This window comes from Perognathus longimembris, chromosome 6 (assembly GCF_023159225.1).
Source record: "Perognathus longimembris pacificus isolate PPM17 chromosome 6, ASM2315922v1, whole genome shotgun sequence".
Classification (NCBI taxonomy): domain Eukaryota; kingdom Metazoa; phylum Chordata; class Mammalia; order Rodentia; family Heteromyidae; genus Perognathus; species Perognathus longimembris.
Genome location: NC_063166.1, coordinates 68,508,090 through 68,532,377, shown reverse-complemented (window position 1 = coordinate 68,532,377; position 24,288 = coordinate 68,508,090). Strand labels below are relative to the sequence as shown.

Genomic DNA, 24,288 nt, shown 5'->3' with positions numbered 1-24,288 from the left:
CATCTACGGCAGGTCCCGTGCGCGTCAGGTCAGAGCGACCCCCACGTTCCACTCTAACTTACCTGCAGGCCGGGGGTTAGGGGAGAGGACGAAAGGAGGGTGGAAAGAAAGAAGGAAGAGTCTGAGCCGGGAGGGGCAAAAAACCCCAACAACCTTGCATGCCAAAGAAATAAAGAATGCATCTGAAAGGGACACTTAGTAGATGAAACAGGCTGTCTTCCATTCTGCCAAAAAGTCAGACCACAGAACAATACTGTCAATGTACACAAAAGAAAGAAAATTACCATTTGCCTATGTTGTGGCAACATTGTACTACTGTGGCTTAAGGATTTATGGGACTGTTACTAAGTCTTAACACAAGAATGTTAACAAAAAATGACCCATACACACACACACACACACACACACACACACACACACACACACACACACACACTTCATTGCCATATTTGTGAAACTTTATAAGCCATTTGCCCCAGATACAATGTAATTCCTGCCTATAGAAAGGAAAATAAAATAAAGAATAAAAATGAAGGAGGGAGGGAAGGCAGCAAAGAGAGAGAGAGAGAGCAAAAATCAGCAGAGGGTCTCTCTTGAGTCTTTAGCGGAACACTGGATCAGAATAGAAGTTTGAAGAAACTACTTGAGGCTAAATATGTTGTCCAGAAAAAAAAGAACAACCCTCAGATACCAGCCCTAACAAGGTAAATTTCATGATGTCTGGCATTCAGTAAAAGCTATGAGGCAGCTGGACATGATGATTCATATCAAATCCAAGTCTTCAGGAAGTGGAATCAGGAAGAATGCATTTGAAGCCAGCCTAGGCTACACAGAGAGACCCTATCTCAAAACAACTAACAAAAAGTTACTAGGCATGCAAAGAAATAGGAAAATAGGAGCCATGATAAAAGAAAAATCAACAAATGGAAAGAGATAATCAATTACACAAAAGATAGTAGAAAAGACACTAGAATAATACTGTACTCTGTACATTCACAATTCCAGATGAAAGATTAAAAACAAACAGATATGGAAGGTATTTTAAAATACAGCCTAAATCTAACTTCTCTACAGATAAAAACTACCATATTGCATATGAAACATCTACTGTAATAGATTAAAAGCAAGTTACACATAGCCAAAGAGAAGACTAAAGAATTATGCCTGAGGGGCTGGGAATGTGGCCTAGTGGTAGAGTGCTTGCCTAGCATGCATAAAGCCCTGGATTCTATTCCTCAGCACCACATAAACAGAAAAAGCCAGAAATGGCACTGTGGCTCAAGTGGTAGAGTGCTAGCCTTAAGCAAAAAAGAAGCTAGGGATAGTGATCAGGCCCTGAGTTCAAGCCCCAGGATTGGCAAATAAAATTATATATATACATATATATATATATATATATATATATATATATATATATATATATATATATATATATATATGCCTGAGAACCTGGACTTGATTCCCAGCAAAACACCTCCCTACCCACAAGATTTAATAAGAAGGAAGACTCCAAAATTAAACACATAGAGGAAAAAAAAGACTGAAGACTGAAAAAAATAGAACTACCATATGATCTTACGAGACTACTCTTGGGAATTTATCTGAAGGAATGTAAGTTAGGATATAATAAAGGAACTTGCACACCCATATTCCCTGAGTACTATTCGTAATAGCCAAGCAATAAGATTAGTGCAGATACTTTACGACTGATGAATGTATCATCAAGAAAAGGTGATATATACACACAATGGAGTATTATTCAACCATAAAGAAGAGTGAAATTACATTGTCTGCTGAGAAATGTATAGATAGATCTGCAGATGATCATATTAGTGAAGTGAGCCAAGTAGAAAAAGATAAAGGCCCTATGTTTTCTCTCTGACATAGATGCTAGGTCTAAATAGAAAATATATACATACAGGATCATACACATACATATATAATCAATCTGGTTAAAGTATGGTATGTGTGCATGTGTGAAATACCATGGTGAAATCCCTTTCAACAATTAACAGGCACTACAATAAAAATGAATATTAAGAAGGTGAAACATGTCTTATTTGGTGTTAGTACTAGTGAGAAGGTGAAGGAGAATAAATATGGTCAAAGTATTTTTACATATAAGTGTGGAAAGGGAACAGTGAAACTTGTTGAGATTTGTTTGTTAAGTAGGAAGAGGGAATGAGGGAGAGCAGTGGTGGGGGTGGGCCTGATCAAGGTACACTGATGCTACTGAGAAAATTAAAAAGAGAATACCAGTGATCTGTGGGACATCCAGAAATGCCATAATATGTGCATTCGTGGAGTTTCTGGAAGCTAAGGGATGGGAAAGAGAAAAAAATTGAACAAATAATGATCAAAAAAGTTTTCAACTTTGATGAAAATTAAATCTATAGATCCAAAATTCCGACAAATCCAAAACATATGTGGCATAAAGAAACCACATACAACCTCTACCCCCCGCCCCACCAGAGTGATCAGACTTCTTAAAGATAATGATACAGAGAACATCTTCATTTCCACTACTTAGGTCCTCTTCTGTTTTAGTCACGCTTTTACAGAAACCACCAACTACTCTCCCACTACTGGTTTGATTGCCATTTGTTTTTTCCTCTTTACCACTATCAGAGAATCTTCACTGCCCTTTGAATAAAATCCAACTCTAAGTGCCTGCTAAATAAGGCCTTCTTAGCCTTAGCACATGGCATGACTGACCTTTTCTTTTCTCTAAACTCAGTACCCTTTGTCCTGTCTTCTAGCCACAGGGAACCACTTGGAAAGAGCTCTCTGGCCACTGTGCTTTCACCTGTACTGTTGCCTCTGTCTGGGAAACCCTTCCCTTCCTTGGTCTATTACACTGTGGCTGACACTCTTCACTAAGTTCCTGAAAGGCAGGAACTAGGCCTTTCTTTAATGTGCTGGCTACATAGCTCAATACATATTTCATTCATTTCCAGTAAGTAAAAAACATTGTGTTAAAATAATTTAACTAATCGTCCAAACGGAAATTTGTTGTTTTACACTCATGCATACCAGATTTTTTTTCAGAAGGCAGAAAAATGTTTTCTCAATACCAAGTGTCACTGGTTGTTGATACTTTTATCATTGGTTGGACTTAATTTTTAGCTCACTAAGTGTCCTGAAAATGTTTAGTTGATGACTGTTATAGTCTATGCAGTATCATTTCTCACCAGTACTCCTCACTAATATACCTGGGAAATGCTGTTTTTCTGGATGTCACAAACACGTGGCACTTTATTTTCTTAATGAATAAGCATTCAACATGGCCCATTTCTACAGAGAAGATCAAAACTCTTTTGATCACTGCCAGAAAGGAAAATCACTCAGAGTACATATGCTGCCTGCAAACAATTAGAAATACTTTTTTTACGTACACACAGGACTATCCACATGGATATCACAGTCTGTATACAGAAACTGGTGGTTCACTCACTGTCAATGGGCTTGTGGAACATGCCCAGGTGAAGGGAGGGCACAGATTAAGAGTTTATATTTAGAACTGTGAAAGTAGCAATGGAATGTCACTCAATTTACATTGACACTACACGGATAAGCAATAATAAAAATATATTCTATTTTCTTTTTGCCAATACCAGAACTTGAACTCAGGATCTCACACTTGCTTAGCTTGCTTGCTTATGCTGGTACTCTACCATCTGAGCCACAATTCCAGCTCAGTTTATTGCTGACTAGCTAGAAATGGAGACTCACAAATATTGCTGCTCAGGCTGGCTTCAAACCATCTTCCTCGGGGCTGGGAATGTGGCTTAGCAGTACAGTGCTTGCCTAGCATGCATGAAGCTCTGGGTTCAATTCCTCAGCACCACATAAACAGAAAAAGCCGGAAGTGGTGCTGTAGCTCAAGTAATAGAGTGCTAGCCTAGAGCAAAAGGAAGCCAGGGACAGTGCTCAAGCCCTGAGTTCAAGCCCCAGGACTGGCAAAAAAAAAAAAAAAATCTTCCTCTAGGTCTCAGTTTCCTGAGTATCTAGGCTTACAAGTGTGAGTCATAGGGCTGGGGATATGGCCTAGTGGCTAGAGTGCTTGCCTCATATACACGAGGCCCTGGGTTCAATTCCCCAGCACCACATATACAGAAAAGTGGTGCTGTGGCTCAAGTGGCAGAGTGCTAGCCTTGAGCAAAAAGAAGCCAGGAACAGTGCTCAGGCCCTGAGTCCAAGCCCAGGACTGGTCAAAATAAATAAATAAATAAGTGTGAGTCATAGATACCAGCTAATTCTATTAATTTTTAAGAAACCCTCAAATCCAAGGAACTGAGAATGTAGCTTAATGAGTAGAGCATATGCCTAGCATGTTCAAGGCTTTGAGTTTGCAGAAAGTAAATAAACAAATAAATAAATAAAACCAAAGTATTTTTTCTGTATATAACAGAGAGTCTGGGAGCCCATATAATCTAGTACTAATTCCATTTTAAAATGTATTCAGAAACAATCACCAAATACCCACTATATACTAGCCACCATGCCAGAAGAGAGACACAAAGCAATCTTTGCTAGTAGGAAACTGCTTGTCAAGCAGAGATTCTGAAAAGAGACTGTAAGTCATATGCCTCTTGAAGACACACTACAATTTTTGTTGCATATAAAGTGCCACTTTACCTACTTTTGATAGGATATGATGCACACATAGATGAGAGGTGATAAAAGAGTTCAATATATTCACCCCAAATTAAAGACATATAAAGAGTATTGTATGTATAAACAATTTTACCTCACAGCAATCAGGAAATGCCTGTGCATAGGTGAAGACATAAACTGGAAAGAGGTGTCATTTAAGGCTCATCAATTTATATGTAGGGATTGACTGAAACCCTAAGACTAAGTGAGGTCACCCAAAAGGACTATGTGAAGCTGTTAGAAAATAATGGTCTTCCTCCCCGCCCTCTCCTCCTCATCACTATTGTCATCATAATCATCATACTCTGAGCGATTTACTCAATGATTTTACCTCTGTGCCAAACACACTATGAGGTACATTATGTGTAATGTTACTTCTAACCGCCAGGAACCACCTACAAGGTCACAAGCTATGAGACCTTTGGCACTTAGGAAGCTGCAAGTGAACAATCTCTCTCCAGAAGCAGAAGAAATACTGCCACAGGGAAAGAGAAGAATAAGGGGGAGTAATAGTTTTAGAAACCAAATGGAAAACATTTTCAAAAGACTGGTAAGAAAGGGTGAGAGACATATTTCAAAGGGTTGAAAAAAAGATGGAATGAGCAGAGAAAGGAAACAGGAAAAACTGGGCAGTAAAACCAGATAAGACACAAAACCAAAGCAAATAACCAGAGTGGAATATGAAAGAAAATGACAAATAGATAAGAAAAATAGAGAACAAGACTAAAGAGCTCAATCTAAGTATTTCCACGAGAAGTCAGGTAGAAAAGAGACAAGATGGACAAGGAGGTGATAGTGAGAGATCTGGCAGAAGGATGTGCAGTAAACCTGGAAAAAGACTCCTCTCTAGTGGTGAGAATGAAAGAATAAGTATGAGTTGGGGAAATAAAGACTTGTTTCTTGGATTGCATGTCAGACTTTCCAAATTAGGATTTTTTTTTTGGGGGGGGGGGGCCAGTCCTGGGTCTTGGACTCAGGGCCTGAGCACTGTCCCTGGCTTCTTCCCGCTCAAGGGTAGCACTCTGCCACCTGAGCCACAGCGCCCCTTCTGGCCGTTTTCCATATATGTGGTGCTGGGGAATTGAACCTAGAGCTTCAAGTGTAGGAGGCAAGCACTCTTGCCACTAGGCCATATTCCCAGCCCCCAAATTAGGATTTTTGAATAGGAAAGAGGCCTGGAAATCAAAGTATTTTATACATTTGTACTATGAAAAATTTCAGTACTATACAAAATTAGAGCGAATAGTAGAATGAATCCTATTGAGCCTACCACACAACTGGAGGCCAGTTAGGTGGGAAATGGCCAGTTAGCTGGCCAGTTATGTGGGAGATGGTAGGGAAAATGTATTGACTAGTGCCCATGTGAAGTGAATAGTATTTTATTAAGGCCACTTATGTAAGCTATCTAATTTGTTTATAGAGCTGCTCCAAAGGTGAATTGCCTCTTCTAAAATGCTATAACCATATATACTTTTATGACAGAAATAAATTCTATGGTTCTCTCTTTATTTTATAAAATGCAAATATAGTAAGAAATTCTTTGAGATGGTGAATGATTCCAAAAGCCAGTCTACACCAACCTCTTTTTTAGTTAATGGCCACATGTAGTTCTATAAATATCGGTCACTATGATAAGCTTGTAGTGCAAGGTCTAAGCTGTTACGACAGGGAACCACAGCACAGTGACAGAAACAAGATAGGTGTGTATTCCTTCCTCCTGCAATGACCTGGGAGTGGGTGCAGCCATTCCAACAAGAAAAATGGATATTGAGAGACTGATGATGAAGCCCCCTCTGCTGTACCAACTTTGTACCAGGCTTCATGGTGAGTCCAGAATATCTGGAAATTTTAATCCTGAAATTTAGACAAATATGGAGGTCTTCTTTAATAAAGGATGTAAAGCTATAACTACTTATGTACAATAACCTGAATAAACCAAGGTTACTAAAACAAAAATTTACTCAGCTTTGCAGAAAATCTAACTCTGATTGGATTTCTGCTTCCCAGCAAGAATTATCTAGAAATTCAAAGATTTTCCAGAAACAAAAATTTACATAAGCTCATGTTTTGTCATACTGTAATTGACTAAATGGTCTGAAATGACTCAAAATAATTCAGTACACTAAGGGTTCTGGATTTCCATGAAGGATTGAGAAAAGGGAAAGAGGAATGTTTTAGGAGTTAATCCATAAATGCTTTCTAATGAAGGACTTGGAAAGGCAGATTGAAGGGAAGAGGCCACTCTGATGAGGAATCTGTGTAGGCCAAGACTTGAAAGCAGGAATGAGCACAATATTTGGGAATCGGAGGACTCTTAGTCTGTAAGTAGTCTAAAGTCTGGAAAACAATGGAAAATTAGAAAAAGGAAAATGATGAAATAACCTGATGAGAGGACACCATGACACTTTGGGGATGATCAGATAGACTAGGGGTCAGCAAACTGCCTCAGTAAGGTGGCCAAATTTGGTCCATTTTCTGTTGTGTGAACAATATATTATTGGAGCGCAGCTATACCCATTTGTTACATAGAGTGGTTCCTACTTTGCTACAAGCAGAATTGAGAAGTTTTTACAGAGAGACCTTGTGACCCACAGTCTTTATAGATGTCTCAGGGAGTTATGCCTTTAGGAACATCATCAAGCACAGGGGTTGATGCATGTACTCATGCATGAAGGTAGGTGGACTGAGAGTACAATGTCCGCCTTGGCTACAAAGCTAAATCCTGTTTCAAAAAGGCAAGTAATGTGGGGGCTGGGGATATAGCCTAGTGGCAAGAGTGCCTGCCTCGGATACACGAGGCCCTAGGTTTGATTCCCCAGCACCACATATACAGAAAACGGCCAGAAGCGGCGCTGTGGCTCAAGTGGCAGAGTGCTAGCCTTGAGCGGGAAGAAGCCAGGGACAGTGCTCAGGCCCTGAGTCCAAGGCCCAGGACTGGCCAAAAAAAAAAGGCAAGTAATGTGGATATAGTTCAGTGGTATAGTTCTTCCTAACAGGTACAATGCCATGGTTTAATCCCCAGCACTGAAAGTAAGGGGAACAAGGAAGACTTAATGAAAGTGACATTTTATGGGAAGATGCTTAATCTAAAATTGTCCTTCTAGCACAGTTGAGAAGTTGTGAGAACGACCTATGGCCTACAGAGCCCTCATAGATTTCGAAGATGGAAGCCAAGACTTGAAGAAGGTGGATTTTCATAGAAAAACTAACAGCTAAGACTAAATAAACTATAATTAATTTACGGTTTACATCTCCAGAATGCAAATACAGTGATGAGAACAGGGAGTATATAATTCCTTTAAAGAAGAAAACTGTAAGTTGGAGTTCATTTTGAAAAAACTGATATATTTATAGCTTCTCCAATAAAGCTCCAAGGCATATTTGGCCAATGTTAATTGGAATATTTTCCTAGTCTAAGGCTATACCACCCTGAACAGATCCAATCTCTTCTGAAATGTGTGTGTGTGTGTGTGTGTGTGTGTGTGTGTGTGTGTGTTTATTTTGCAAAGAATATGTCTTAAGTTTTTAAGGGATAATTTTGGTGAAATGCATTTTATTGTCTTGCTTCACCAATTCTTGAGTCATTATTTGTTTTTCCCTGGAGTTCTTTTGTTTCCAAATCTTTCTCAAACCAGTGGAGCCAATTATTTTTCATACAATTAAAATCAAATAGTTTGTGTCAAGTAGTGCTGTAATGCAGCTGTTTTTTCTTAAATTTGAGCATTTTATAGGACATAATTTTCCTTAATAAACCTCTCTATGTTTCGGTCACTTGCAAGTTAGCATTCCCAGAAAACATGTTACAGGTTTCAATTTTTCTGAGCAGAACCTGAAAATATGCTCAGGTTCAATAAAGTATTGTTTTATACTTATTCTTTCTTTGAGCCATGAGCATATAGCAGAAGAAACAGGCAAGATTAGGAAGAATGTAACATTTTAAATTATGACAAATACTTTTCCTTAAAAAATTACTTTCACTTCTTAGTGATTTGTGGCACCAATTTATACATCTTCCTAATCAGTTATCATTCACTAGAGATACAGAAGTGTAAGACCTGTTTCTTCAATTCTTATAATTTAGAGTAGGTTTTTGTTTTTGTTTTTTTGGCCAGTCCTGGGGCTTGGACTCAGGGCCTGAGCACTGTCCCTGGCTTCTTCCCGCTCAAGGCTAGCACTCTGCCACTTGAGCCACAGCGCCACTTCTGGCCATTTTCTGTATATGTGGTGCTGAGGAATCGAACCCAGGGCCTCATGTATACAAGGCAAGCACTCTTGCCACTAGGCCATATCCCCAGCCCAGAGTAGGTATTTTTTTTAAACTTTTTGGATTCAGACCCTCTTTCTACTCTGTAAAATTTGAGGATCCTGATGAATTCTGTTTATTTGAGTTTTACCTATTGAAGCTTATCTTATTAAACTTAAAAATAAGAAATGTTTACTAGCAATAATGTTCTACTGTCATGTTAAAAACTCACAGAACTATTAAGTGAGTTCATAAATTTTGCAAGATGCGAGACATTGAAAAATCATTATATTTTTATTTCCTGGTCTGAATGGACACCCAAGATTTAAGTACAATTACAATATCATTTATAAATTCTCAAAGCATAAAAAGGACTACTTAAATTGTAACAGGCACTTGAACTGCTTTGTAACAGGTACTTAAATTGCTTTTGAGAAAAGCACTGATTTCTTACTTGAACCACACATTAACTTAAAAACAGTAAAAATCCTGCTTTTAGACAGTATCTCTGTCTCCATTTTCAATCCGATTTTTGTCTAATTCATTCACCTTGGGATCTAGAACAGGACTTATTAATAATATGTTCACAAGAGGGATGGAGGAAACTGTCTCAAAACAAAGGAGCGTCAGGGCTGGGAATGTAGCTTAGTGGTAGAGTGCCTGCCTAGCATGCATGAAGCCCTGGGTTTGATTCCTCAGTACCACATACACAGAAAAAGCCGGAAGTGGTGCTGTGGCTCAAGTGGTAAAGTGTTAGACTTGTGGAAAAGAAGCTTGGGGACAGCAAAGCTCAGGGCTAGCAAAATCAAAACAAAAACAAAAACAAAAACAAAAACAAAAAAGAATGTTAGAGCCCCCTTCCCCCAAGAGCAATGATAACTTCTCTCCCCCCCCCAACAAGTCCTCAAAAAATAGATTTAGAAGTTGTATACCTCAACACAGGAAGAGCTATATATGAGAAACTGATAGCCTACATCTTACTGAATAAGAAAAAGCAGAAATAATTTTCTCTGTGTCACTGGGTTTGACAGGTGATACTATTGCATCCAGCCATTGTGCTTCCCCCATAGTTGGGATAATAGTCATATGTCACCAGGCCTACCCACTGAAATAGAATCTCATGAACATTTTTCTGCCTGAGCTGGTCTTGAAATGTGATTTTTCTATTCTTTACCTTGAAATGTGATTCTCTATTCTTTACCTCCCAAGTAGCTAGAATTACAAGCCTGAGCCACTGTACATAACTTTTTAAGAAAATACTTCCCTACTTCATCTTGTTATACTAAAATAACACCTTGCCTTGTGAAGCTCTCTTTGTTGTGAGACTCCTTGAAATGCTTTCATTAGTGTGTCTCAGAGACTATGATTTTTGTGTGGGAACTGGGAAGCTGAGGATACCCCTCATCTATCACCCAATGACAGGTAGGTGAGTTTGAGCTGGGAATTAAAATTTCACAAGAAGTAAGGCCTCTGACATAGCAGCCTGAGCAGCATTCCTTGGAGATGCCAGGACATCACCTCCGAGTAGACAAAACTTAACCTTGAAAAATGGATGCCAGAATAACTTGATGTATTCCAGTCCTGGTCACAGCAGCCTGTCAACCGAATTTCCTGCCAAGTACATTTCCCTTATCGCCTCCAAATGTGATTTTTTTGTTGCCTTTCTAGGTACAGTCAATCTTCAGGTCAGAGTCAGCTACTAGAGATGGACTTCAGACCTTCTGAACATTTAACAATAAAAAGGCACCAAAATCATTTAGGAAATGAGGCAGGGTAGATAGATGAGGAGACAGGGAAATAATGTTAATGTTAATAAATATAGCTGGGCGCGTGACTCACGCCTATAATGCAGCTAATCAGGAAGCTGAGATCTGAGGATCATGGTTCAAAGCCAGTCCAGGAAGAAAAGTCCTCAAGACTTTTATCTTCAATTAACCACCAGAAAACTGGAAGTGGTGCTGTGGCTCAAGAGGTAGAGTGCTAGCCTTGAACTGAAGAGCTCAGGGACAGACAGCACCCAGGCCCAGAGTTCAAGCCCCACGACCAACAACAACAGCAAAAGTGTTACTCTGAAATTAGAACCAGAAAGTTTAAAAAAATACAAAGGAAAAAAACCACCCAGCTATCTTTTTCTACCATCTCCTTTTAGATATTGAATTACAGGGATAGGGAGACATAAGGTAATCTGCACATATCTTCTCCTTTGAAATATTAAGGAGTTGCAAGGCTGCTTGAAGGAGTAAAAATATGGAAGGAATGAAAGGCATGTCTGGGAAAAGAAGGTACTGAAGGTTATTTGTGTTTGGGACATGTCTTACACATTTTATCCAGAAACACTGTCTAAGGATTAGAAATTTCTAGCCAATATGATCATGTTCATTCTCTCAACTCAGAAAGTACAAAGACTATACCTCCATTTTGAGTTGTAATCCATATTCTCTGTGGGGAACAAGATATGTTTTTTTTTTCTATTCCTCCCAACTTTATCCTGTTATACTAAAATAAATCTTTGTTAAAACTTCAATAAACAAAAAAAGAACCTCATTAAAAAAACAAATAAATAAAAATAGAGCCAAGTATGGTGAAATACATTTGTAATCCAACTAAGGAGAAGGAGATAAAAGTATTGTGGTCCAAGGCCAGCTCAGGCAACAGTAAAGACTCTATATAGAAACAAAAATCTAAAGCAAAAAGAATTGAGGATGTGGCTTAAGCTGTCGAGTGCTTGCCTAGCTGGTGTGAAGCCCTGAGTTCAAACCCTGTATCATGCCAAAAAGAAAAAAAATAGTGTTCATGGCAAAACAAAAGCAAAACCAGAGACATATCATAAGGCAAGGGTAAAAAATATGCAAAAGATGCCACATACAAAGGGCTAATATAAAGAGTTCTTTAAGGAATGAAGGATTTATTTATAATTTACATACATAGAAGTAATGAGTACTTAGTAGTACTTTTTTTTTCCTTTTCTTTTCTTTTTTTTTTTGCCAGTCCTAGGCCTTGGACTCAGGGCCTGAGCACTGTCCCTGGCCTCTTCTTGCTCAAGGCCAGCACTCTGCCACTTGGGCCACAGCGCCCCCTCTGGCTGTTTTCCATATATGTGGTGCTGGGGAATTGAACTGAGAGCTTCATGTGTAGGAGGCAAGCACTCTTGCCACTAGGCCATACTCCCAGCCCCTACCTAGTAGTACTTAATAGTAACAAGTACTCCTATTTCCTAAATCTTGGTTCTAACTGCCATTCTCTATTAAAGGAGCCAAGAAACCATCACAGGTGTCTCTCATCCTAGGGCAGGCAAAATACAAGATGAACCTGAGCATTTTGTAATGAAGTTTAAGGAAGTGCTCAAAATCTGATGGAGGTATTTTGAAAGGACAGATGGACCAACCTGAAGGATTTCCTAGGAACCAAAGATGGAATAATTTGAGCAACAAAATAAATGATGGAACTATTGCATTATAAGCCATAGAAAAAATTAATTTATATCTGTTTCTTCTTTTTTTTCTTTTGAAATGTGGTGAGAAAAAAATGTTTATATACTCACTTGTTTATTCATTCACTTGAAATAGCAATAATATTCCAATTATCATATAAAAACTCATAGGACTATTAAGTGAGTTCATATATTTTACAAGATACAAGACATTAAAAAAATCTACTTTTATTTTCTGGCTGGAATGGATACCAAAAATTTAAATACCATTATAATATCATTTCTAAATTCTAGAAGCATAAAAAGAAACTACTTAAATTGTAATAGACATTTGAACTGCTTTGTTTATTTGTTTTGTTTTTGTTGTCAGTCCTGGGGCGTGGACTCAGGGCCTGAGCACTGTTCCTAGCTTCTTTTTGCTCAAGGCTAGCACTCTACCTCTTGAGCCACAGCTCCATTTCCATAGCTCAGCAGAACAGCTGATGAGCAAGCACAAGGCTCTAAGTTCAAACCCCAATACATTTCAAAATGTATTGGTTCAAATAAGAAGTCAATGCTTTTCTAAAAAGCAGTTTAAGTACTTGTTACAAGGCAGTTCAAGTGGTGCTGGGAATATGGCCTAGTGGTAAAGTGCTCGTCTTGTATACATGAAGCCCTGGGTTTGAGTCCCCAGCACCACATATATAGAAAAAGGCCAGAAGTGACGCTGTGGCTCAAGAGGTAGAGTGCTAACCTTGAGCAAAAGGAAGCCAGGGGCAGTGCTCAGGCCCTGAGTTCAAGGCCCAGGACTGGCAAAAAACAAAAACATTTGAGCTCTCTACTGCTGAGCCATCTCCAGCCAAGATCCTATGAGCTTATATTGACACAAAATTATTTAAGTACATAGCTCATTGTTGGGGTGGGATTCTAGAAAATAAATATGGAAGAAATGAAGAATGCTAAAATTAGGAGATGACACATCTATAATACTAGCAGTGGGGAGACTGAGGCAAGAAAGCCTTGAGTTTGCAGCCAGTCTGAACTACATACTGAGACCATGAAATAAACAAAAAACAGGACTGGGAGCATGGCTCTTGTGATAGAGTGACTGCATTCTAGCCTTAGTACCACCAAAAATTAAAAAGAAAACAAAAAGTGAAGTGGATAATATATAGAAGTGATTTTTTTTTTATTTTTTGGCCAGTCCTGGGCCTTGAACTCAGGGCCTGAGCACTGTCCCTGGCTTCTTCCCGCTCAAGGCTAGCACTCTGCCACTTGAGCCACAGCGCCGCTTCTGGCCGTTTTCTGTATATGTGGTGCTGGGGAATCGAACCTAGGGCCTCGTGTATCCGAGGCAGGCACTCTTGCCACTAGGCTATATCCCCAGCCCCAGAAGTGATTTTTTTTACTGGGCTGGGGATATGGCCTAGTGGCAAGAGTGCCTGCCTCATATACATGAGGCCCTGGGTTCGATTCCTCAGCACCACATATACAGAAAATGGCCAGAAGTGGCGCTGTGGCTCAAGTGGCAGAGTGCTAGCCTTGAACAAAAAGAAGCCAGGGACAGTGCTCAGGCCCTGAGTCCAAGGCCCAGGACTGGCCAAGAAAAAAAAGAAATGATTTTTACTGCCTTTTTGAGGAATTCTAAATGATTTCAAAATTTAAAAAGTGTAAGTAAGCTGGACGCTGGTGTTTCACACCTGTATTCCTAGCTACTCAGGAGGCTGAGATTTGAGGATCATGGTTCAAAGCTAGACCAGGCAGGAAAGCCTGTGAAACTCTTATCTTCAATAAACTTCTCAGAAAAAGGCAGAAGTGGAGCTGTGGCTCAAGTGGTAGAGCCCTAAACCTTGAACACAAAGAGGCTCAGGGACAGGCCCCAGGCTGTGAGTTCAAGCCCCAGGATTGGAAAAAAAAAAAAAAAAGTTTAACTATAGCAGTGATTCAACTAGTAGAATTCAAAAATGGGATCAATGACTTTTTCCTTTTAACAGTTTTGCAGATTGACCTTAAAATAGGAAAAGTAACAGAATAGATGGATCATTTAAAAGAAGAGAATTTTCTCCCTCTTGTGGCAGAAGTCAGAGATTCAGAGAAAGAAAGATTGAATGGGAAGAAGATTTTTGTTGCTACCACATCATAAAGGCGTCACATGAAGATACATGCATCCAACCTCTCAGGGGTGAGGCACCATCTGCTAACAGCAAGCAAGAAAATGAGAAAGCCAGTCCTGTGATCATAGGCGCTGAATTCTGACAACTGAAAAAGCTTACAAGTAGACTTTTTCTTCAGCAGCCCATAAAGACTTTTAGGAGGGAACCCAACTACACTAGGAAAGATAGGAGACTTTTTAACATGCAGAATTGTGAGTTAAGAGGCTACTAAGCTGAGAGTAATTTGTTATCCAATAGAATCCTAATATTGGTATTCACCAAGATCAGTGTGGATGAAAACTCAAAACCAAACTGGATATTGCTTATAAGAGATGCACAAGTAACAGGACGTAGAGTGAAAAAGACATACTGGTAAATACTGACAGTACCTACAAGAAAGCTGAAGCACCTTGACTAACACCTGATAAAATATACTTCAGGATAAAGAAGCATTACTAGTGGTAAAGAGGAATATTTCTTAATACAAAGTTCTATTAATCAAAATGATACACATTTCTAAATGTGTTTGCATGTAATGATAGAGTTAGAAAACATAAATAAAAGCTGGCAGATGTTAGGAAAAAAGCAGGAAACATGTAATCACAGTTGGAGATCTCAGCACCTTTCTCTTGGTAATTGATAGAACAAGTGGTCACAAAATCAGCAAGCAAGTTGTGAATAACACAATGTAAACCAAATGGACCTAGCTGCCATTTACTGAACTCTCTACCCAAACTGAAGAGTATGTATTCTTTTCAAGTATATCTGGAATGTTACTAATATAAAACATATGCTTAACTATAAAAAGGTCTTAATATATTTTAAAGGACTGAAATAAAATAGTGTTACCTATTATATAGCCACAACAGAATTAAATTAGGAACCTCAATGAAAAGTTATGTGGAAAATTCTCCAAATATTTTTAATACACATACTTGTCTCTAATATATCCTCAGATCCAAAGGAGAAATAACAAAAGAAATTAGAAAATATTTTGAAAGAAATAGTAATTAAAACCACATAGTAACATTTGTGGACTGCATTTATAGCATTACTTACAGGGAAGCTGGTACTATTTTGCGTATGTATGCAGTACTGAAGCTTGAACTCAGGGGCCCATGCATGGTAGCAAGTTCACTACCCACTTCAGTAATGTCGCCAGTCCATTTGCTTTTTGTTTTTCTAATAGAGTCTTGTGCTACCTTTGCCCCAGCTCACCTGACCATGGTCCTCTTTCCTTCACTGAGAGAGACGAGAGAGCCAGAGAGTGAGAGAGACAGAGACCAAGACAGAGAGAATATATTAATTAAACCTGGAGTAAAGGAAAAGAAGAAATGTAAAAATGGAAATCAGGCTGGTGGCTCATGTCTGTAATCCTCGCTACCCAGGAGGCTGAGATCACAGAGGTGGAGTACTAGCCTTGAGTAAAAAAGCTCAGGGACAGCGCCCAGGCTCTGAGTTCAAGCCCCAAGACTGGTGTGCACGCACACACACACAAAAGGAAACTAGTAAAATATAATATGGAAACAATTATACTAAGAGTAAAAAATTGGTTCATTCTCTGGAAACCTGAAGGAAACTGAGAAGCTTTGCTTAGAATGTTTTTAAAACAGAAAAGAAATTGCTAGTACAAGGAATGAGAAGTATAGTCATCAGAACTTAAAACTTTTTTAGGTTCAATAATAAAATGAAAATAATAGAGGAAAATGTTGAATTTTTAGACAGAGCAATAGAAATGATCTGATCTGAAGTTTTTGCCATAAGGAAGTGATAGATGATAGAGGAGATACATATGTTTAGCCAGATTTAAACATTATACAATTTATACTTGTATCAAAACATTATGTGGTAGTCCATTAATATGTAGAATTTTTCCATTTTACGTATCAGCTAAAATAAAGAAGAAATTTTTCAAATGGAATGACAATGATTTTTTAAATAAATGGAACCTCTGGACAATATAAAAGGTCTAACTGTAGTGTCACTAGAGTTTCAGAAGGAAAAGAGAAAGAGTACAGAACAGAAAGCTTGTTTGGAGAAATAACAGCTCAGTTCTTCACAAGTGTGACAAAGCACAAGCTTTCATGAGACTTGTCTTCTATCAAGACAAAATGTTCAGCCAGTCTCAAATAAAATAAACCAAAGAAATCCATGAGATAACACTTCACAATCAGACTGTTAAAAATGGAAGACAAAGAAAAAATATTGAAAGCAGGTTGAGTTAAAATGATATATTACTTTTTGGAAACCATGATTTAATAGCTATGGTTTCTCATCAGAAATCAGATACAAAAACCAAGAAAAACAACATTTTTAGCATGCTAACTGAGTGTTAATTCAGAGTTCTATATCCATTGAAAATACCCACGATAAGTGAGCACGAAATAGAGGTACTCTCCGATGAAGGGAAACTAAGAATTTAGATCTGCTCAGTAAAAATGACTTTATAAAAACAAAAAGAGGTCAGATAGAAGGGGAATGCTCTCAGGAAGAAACTGGAAAACATCAGGAGGAAGAACAGAAACAGAAGCTACCTAAGTAAACACAACAGACTCTTCTCTGAGGTCTTTCCAATGTTTGATGCTTAAGAGTAAACAGTGTAGTATTGTCCTAAGTGCTTTCTATACATGCAGATGTGAAATACAGGAGAACTACCTCATACAGTGGAAAGGTGAAGGGACTAACACAGTACTAGCATTTCTACACTCCACCTGAAGCAGCAAAACAGTAATTAATAGGAAACTGCAGTTGTATGCATCTATACTGTAATCTTTTTAGTATTCTTTTAAAAAAGAAACCATATAAAACAATTTCATTTTAAAAACCTTATCACCTAGAAGACTAAAAGATTTTTCAAATAATTCAAAGAACTCAGGAAAAGGGAAACAAGGCAACAAAAGAAGAAAAACAAAATCATAGACCTAAATTCTAGCATATAAATTATTAAATTAAATGTAGATCATTCAAACCCATTTAAACATAGATTGCCAGAATGGATTTTTTTTTAATGAACTGAGTGCATACAACCTACAAAGAAATTAAAAATATAATATATTTGAATTATAAGTAAAATTTTCTAAAAGCAAAATGGTAGGAAAAGACAAGAAAATATTAGTTAAAAGGAAATCCTGAATAGATACATTAATATCAAAGTAGATTTTAGAGCAAAGAAAAATAACAGAGATAGAGGTATTGCAAATGAAAAAAGGGTCAATTCAACAAGATTTGAAAATTTATTTTTCTATTAATTTAAAATGATCCAAGTATACATAAGTGTATTGTTTGCTTGCTTATTTTTGGTTTTGATCTTCAAAGGGCACTGTTAGTAAAATAAGCTTTTGCCTAGGAGAAAATACTCACAGTATGCATATCTGTAAAAGAACTTGGATGTAAAAACTTTCACTCAAGATGAAAGACAAACTCAATGTTAAAATGAGCTAAAAAGCTGGATAGTGACTAATATCTGTAATCCTAGCTACTCAGGAGGCTGAAATCTGAGGTTAATAATTCTAAGCCAGCCCCGGCAGGATAGTTCGTGAGACTCTGATCTCCAGAAAAATTGCAAAAAAAAAAATCTGGAAAGAGATTTGAGTTGTGGCTCAAGTGGTAGCGCGCTAGGCTTGAGTAAAAGAAGAAGCTCAGGGACAGTGCTCAGTCCCTGAGTTCAAGCCCCAGAACCGGGAAAAAAAAAAAAAAGGAGCTAAAAGAGCCAGGTGCCAGGCATAGGCCTGTAATCCTAGCTACTCAGGAAGGCTGATGTCTGAGGACTGCAGTTCAAAGACAGCCTGGGCAGAAAAGCCCATGAGATTCTAATCTCCAATTTGTCTCCAAATAGCCAGAAGTGAGTTGCTCCAGTGATCGAGCACTAGCCTTGAGCAAGAAAACTCAAAGACAGTGTCCAGGCCCTAATGTTAAGCCCGAGGAATGGCAAACACACAAATTTAAATTTTAAAATATTCTTTACCACTTTAGAAACCTATCTAGCAGTACAATTATCAACATTCATCACACAATACACATAGAATCTGTATGTTTCCCTGTTTTGCTATGTAAAATTTAAATCTTTAGTTTTTACAAAAGGAAAAACTAGGCACAAAAAATGTAACATTAAGAAAAAAAAAAAAAAAGCTACACCCGGTTTAGAACTCTTAGCTTCCTAAAGCTAAGATCAGGTCTTACATGGCCTACACGGCTTACAAGGGAGGCCTGCCTTTCCCAATACATCTCATTCTCTTCCCCCTTGTTTACTGTGTATTAGCCACAGTGGTTTCCTTCTGTTGCCAATAAGCCAAACCTTTTCCCACCTTGCATGTTCTGTTTCCGTGGTTTAGAATACTCTTTCCCCAGATCTTGGCATATGAGGCTCATTTTCTTTTTTTTAAGACTATCTCTACTGTCACTTCCTCACAGAGCTCTTCTCTGACCACCAGTTAAAAGCAAACTCTTTTCCATTACTCTGTATATTATCCTATCGATTTCTTTTTCAGTCCTCTCATTATCCGTTATAACTTTATCTTTGTTGTTTAGTTTATATCTAAATCCATTTCCAGTGTTACCTTTTTTCAGTATTGTATTACCACTACCTAGATTAGAACCTGCCATAAAATAAATTTGTCAGTTGCATGAATGAACTATCCAAGAGACATAAGGGTGAACATAACTCCTCAGTAAATATAGAAAACAACTGAGGAACATATTCCTTCAAGCCACTTATCTGCCAAAGGAGCCCAGAATTTCTTGGAAGAACCTGGTACATACAGTGGGGAAAAATTATCAAGGGAAAAAACATACTTTAAAAGTACTGAGGGAGCCTGGTGATGGTGGTTTACACCTGTAATCCTAGTTACTCAGGAGTCTGAGGTCTGAGGTTTGTAGTTCAAAGCCAGCCTGGGTAGAAAAGCTCATGGGACTTTTATCTCCAATTAACCACCAAAGATCTAGAAATAGAACTGTGGTTCAAGTGGTAGAGTGCTAGCCTTGAACAAAAAAGTCCAGAGATAGCATCCAGGCCCTGAGTCAAGCCTCAGGACTGGCACTTATGCATGCACACTCATATATACACCGCACACACACATCTACACACATACTGAGGGTTGGGGATTGCCATGCTTAGCATGCTGAAGGATCTGACTTCAATTCTTAGCACCAATGTATAAATTAATTATTTATCAAATAAGCTAAAATTTGAATAAATTTTATAATTACAACGAAATTCAGAGATGATTTTGTGGAAATTTAAAATACAAAAATAAAATACACTAGCATATATTAACACTGAGCTCAAGCTGAAAATGTGAATCTCATGGGAAATTACAAAATGTCACCTTTCTCCTGACACAATCATCAAGGGACCAAGAAGTCCTCTGAAGAAGCCAGGTATTATAAATGGGCAGGAATATCTTATATGTGTATCAAACTCTTGATTCTCTTAGTCATCTGATTAACAAGCCAAAAGTCCTAAATGGATGCATCTAAATCCTACCCAAAAGAAAAAATGGGCTGCCAATATTCAGTAGTATGTAAGACATGAATTAAACTTTACAAGATAGAAAGCATAAAATAAAATGACTTAATACATTACAAAGTGCAAACAAAGTCCCACAAACATATACTTGTGTATATATGCATAGGGAAAGTCTTCAAGCAGGCAAAACTTAATTTACTGTTTTAAAAATCAGATCAGCCTGGGAAGATGGCCTAGTGGTAGAGTGCTTGCCTTGCATGCATGAAGCCCTGGGTTCGATTCCTCAGTGCCATATAAACAGAAAAAGCCAGAAGTTGCTCTGTGGCTCAAGAGCTAGAGCAAAAAGAAGCCAGGGACAGTGTTCGGGCCCTGAGTCCTGAACAAAAAAAAAAAAAAAAAAAAAAAATCGGGTTAATGATTGTCCTTGGGCAGCAAAGGGGCTTTAAGGGGGAAGGGGCTACTTCTGGGTGCTGCTCAGTTCCTGTTTCTAGACCTAAATTCTGCTTTAGGATCCTAGGTGTATTTGCAGAGTGAAGATTCATCAAGCTAAACACTTTCCTCTGTGTTTTCTTTTAAAACAAAACCTAAACAAACAAAAAACTTTATTTAAGACCAGGAGTTGTGCTATATGCCTGTAAACCCCACACTCCAAAGAGGGAATCAGGAAGATTGGAAGTTTAAAACCAGCCTTGTCTACATAGTGAAATACTATCTGAATAAATAAGGAGAAAAAAAAAAGAAAATGCAAGTGTGTTTACAACATTAAGGAGTTCAGAGAAAAGGAAATGATGATTTTTTTTTAAAAGGAAATAAAGTAAAAATATATGGGCTCTGTCCACAAGAGTCACCCAAGTCCTGCCACTGGAAGAGACTGGTCTTCATCTTCCAGTTGATATAAAGGATGATGTAAGCTGGAACAGATCAATTAGCTAAAAGCATTCAGGTAGTAGAGGTAGTTATAGGACAGTTTGCAAAGACTATTTCTAAATATTTCACACTCACATTCTCCTAACTTTTCAACAAGATTCAAATCATGCCTTAGAATGGTTCAAATCTAGTACTTTGGCTCTCCAAAGCTGATTCTTCCTAAAAACACCCAAATGCAAAGAGCATTTTTTTTTTTTGGCCACCCATGAGGCTCGAACTCTGGTCCTGGGTGCTGTCCCTGTCCTCTTTTTGCTCAAAGCTAGAACTCTTATCACTTGAGCACAGCACCACTTCCAGCCTTTTCTGTGATTTAATTGGAATAAGAGTCTCGGGTACTTTGCTGCTCCGGCTGCTTTGAAACTGTGTCCTGGGTAGCTAGGATTACAGGCGTGAGCCACCCGAGCCTGGCCAAAGAGCAAAATTTTAAGTACACTTTTGGGGAACAGATGGAGACTGAACTGGCGGCTGTCTAGAAGGCAATTTATGGCTGGATCCTACCTTTGGAAAGGAGGCCAGCCCAGGGATTCATGAAACCTCCCCCATTCAGATCCCCTCTTCTTTTTCCTCAAGATAGCTGACCTATGAACAAAACGCAGACCCTTCGGGCTCAAGGAACAACTTTATCCTTAGAACTAGCAACACAGGTATTTAAATTGGATACAGACTCAAGCCTTACAGTTCTGATTTCCTTCCTAAAATGAAATGAATCTTCCCAACTCAACTGAAATCAGTTTACTCTCAGCTCCCAAACTATTTTTCTGGGTACATTTCTCTCCAAGTTGTATTCCTTCTTACCTCATTCAAAGATGCTGTCCTGCCCACAACCTTGCTGCCAGACACTTGATCTTTTTGTTCTTATTTTCTATTTTCTACACTAAAAACTATACTCCTTTTTTTTTCTTCCTACTTTCCTCTATTCCCTTTTTGATGAGAGTACTGGCTCTGGGTTTTTACCTCTTCCCAACTCTGAACAGATGATTCTTTTGCTTCCCTGAGCCCACTGTAACAGTTGGAAAGATCTGATGCTTGAATGCTTGCTCATATTCAGAAAGTCTATGCTACTTAAAAATTTTAGATTCTTCTAGACTGCACTTGACAGGATAGCAGCCTATTAAAATGAATTGTCTCAATTTGGTTTCATATTTCCTTTGAATTTGCAAGCGCTCTAAAGCAATAGAATCTGGTAGTTAGTTTCCTGGACACACAAAGTTCTGTGTTTCAAAGCCTCAACTTGACAGAGGCTGAAACCAAATACTTCCACCTGCAATTTACTTCTTTTGTGGTAAAGGTAGGTCTCCTTTCTTCATCTGCCTGACAGGATATTGGAGTAAGCAAATCAAAAGGCTATAATTGGCTCCCATTCCAGGTAATTGCCTTTGCATGGGGCATTCCTGCTCAAAGTGAAGCCATCAGTGTAGATGCGCCCATCTTTAACGGGGTTCTTTCAGCTTAAGAAGATAAGCAGACCTGCTTGTATCTTCGGTGTGAGTTTAACTCTCTTCCTTCATTTCACAGAGCTCTTTGAGCCAAAAACAAACAAACAAACAAACAAACACCTTCTTCCTTTCCGGGACGCCACAGAATTGGAAATTTCTAATGGCATACCATTATATGCCTTGCTCCACTATTGCCTAGGTTTGTTCTTCTGATTGTATTGTCAGCTCAGTGCAACATGGCTGCTTCCTCAAGCGGGATCTTCGTCCTACGTTTTTCTCAATGTGTTTCTGAGTCTACCACAGTGGTGGAGTACAGACCTATGCCCATCTCAGCTACCTGCCTACAAGGTCTGAGTAGTGGCCTATTGATTTTCCAATAACTTAAATGCTTAAACACTAGTAAAGTTTTGTACTGGAATAACAAACTGAGATTCTGAATCTCCAATAAATAAGCACAATGTATTAGGCTAAAATCACCTAAGTACCTCAGCTAAGGAAACGTTTTATTATAAGGAAACAAACAAGAATAAAGTAAGATGCTGAGAAGGGACAAGGAGGAATAGAGAAGAAGGAAGAAGAGAAAGAAAAGAAGAAGGAAAAAACGGAACTCAGAATATATTACGACAACACAGGGATGGCATTAACTGAAACATCCGCTAAAGTAAGCTTCTTCTTCTCTTAGTAGGGCTCACCTCTTACTCTACAGGTTCCTATCCCAGGATTCGTCAGTAGCTGCTTTCTGAGGTCAGATAGATATTCCGGATTAAAAGAATGGTTCTGAAATCAAGTTTTGAGATCAGTGATACTCCAAATGAAATCAAGGATCTCTGATGATCTGCAGTCTTCCATTTGTTCCGTGGGCTGGGTCATAACGAAAGGCACACAACTGTATTGGGTGGCTCTGGTTTGTTCTGTTTTTTTTTTTTTCTTTGAAGCATATTTTCCATTGTAGATTTAAATAAAGATTAAAAACCAAAAACAATTTTTGGAAGAGAGTTACAAATAATTAGAAGGGATGCAGTAAAACACCTCAAAGGTTATTTTTTTTCCCTTGTTTAGTTAACGTAGCGTAGTAAATAGGCAAGATTCTGGTTTTGCTCATAGTCTAAGGACTAAACATTTTGAAACTCACCAATGCAGATGAAAAGGAAAGCCTGCAAATCCCACCTTGTGAAGGGAAAGAAATAAGATCCCTTTGCTCTGAGTTTCCCATTCGCCGGGTATCATTTATTCCAGGTCCCCGTCTCTCAGCACTGCTCTCTAGCTCCATGCCCACAGCTCAGACTCCAAAGCAGCCACTGGCAAGAAGAACCGCTCTGTGCTATCACAGCTCTTTCCTCAGGTTTCTATTCCAGGGAGCAGGAGCTCAGGTGTGGGATGAAGGGAATGTCAAGTGGGGCTGCAGCTCAGGAAGATCTGGTTTTCCTCATCCTAGCCCCACACAAGAGTTAACCCCAAGAGAGCTGGGATGCTGAAAATTTTTGAGAGTTATCTAATGACCCTCTGGGTTGTTACCCACATAGCACAATGAAGCCGGCCATACACTCAGGCTGCTCAGATGTGTGACAGAGAATATCCCACGAATTCTAATAAAGAAATGTACACATTTGGCTAGTCGCTGGACCACATTTGCACAGAAATCATTTCCTAGAAAGATTTCAAAGCAGATTAGAAAGTTCAGAATCTACAAAGTAGAAAATATTTGCATATAAAGCTCTAATTGTTTTTTTGTTAAGTTTATTTGCAATACCATTAACCTACCTTGTAATTCTGCCATTCGTACAAAGTGCTGCCTGAGAAACCAGATGTCAACCTGTATTACCCAGACACTGTTAGTCTCCCAATCTTTTGGTCCAGGAAAAAAGGAATCCATGTTCTTCCTATTTTGCTTGGTAAGGTGAAAACAACTTGTCCACTCTTTGAATATGATTAGGGGGATAAAAAATGAAGAAAAAGGAAAAGCAATCCCAACATCTGGATGGAATTTATTACATACCTTC

At 38.5% G+C, this 24,288-nt stretch overlaps 1 protein-coding gene across 1 annotated transcript in view; it reads right to left on the bottom strand.

The window, feature by feature from the left end:
- LOC125353389 (agouti signaling protein) overlaps positions 1 to 23,637 on the bottom strand; it is a 93,017-nt gene extending 69,380 nt beyond the window's left edge. The window contains exon 1 of the mRNA XM_048349029.1: positions 23,421 to 23,637. Within this exon, the coding sequence (XP_048204986.1) occupies positions 23,421 to 23,515 (95 nt within the window). The 5' untranslated portion in view covers positions 23,516 to 23,637. The remainder of the gene's footprint in view (positions 1 to 23,420) is intronic.
- Positions 23,638 to 24,288: the final 651 nt, after the last annotated feature.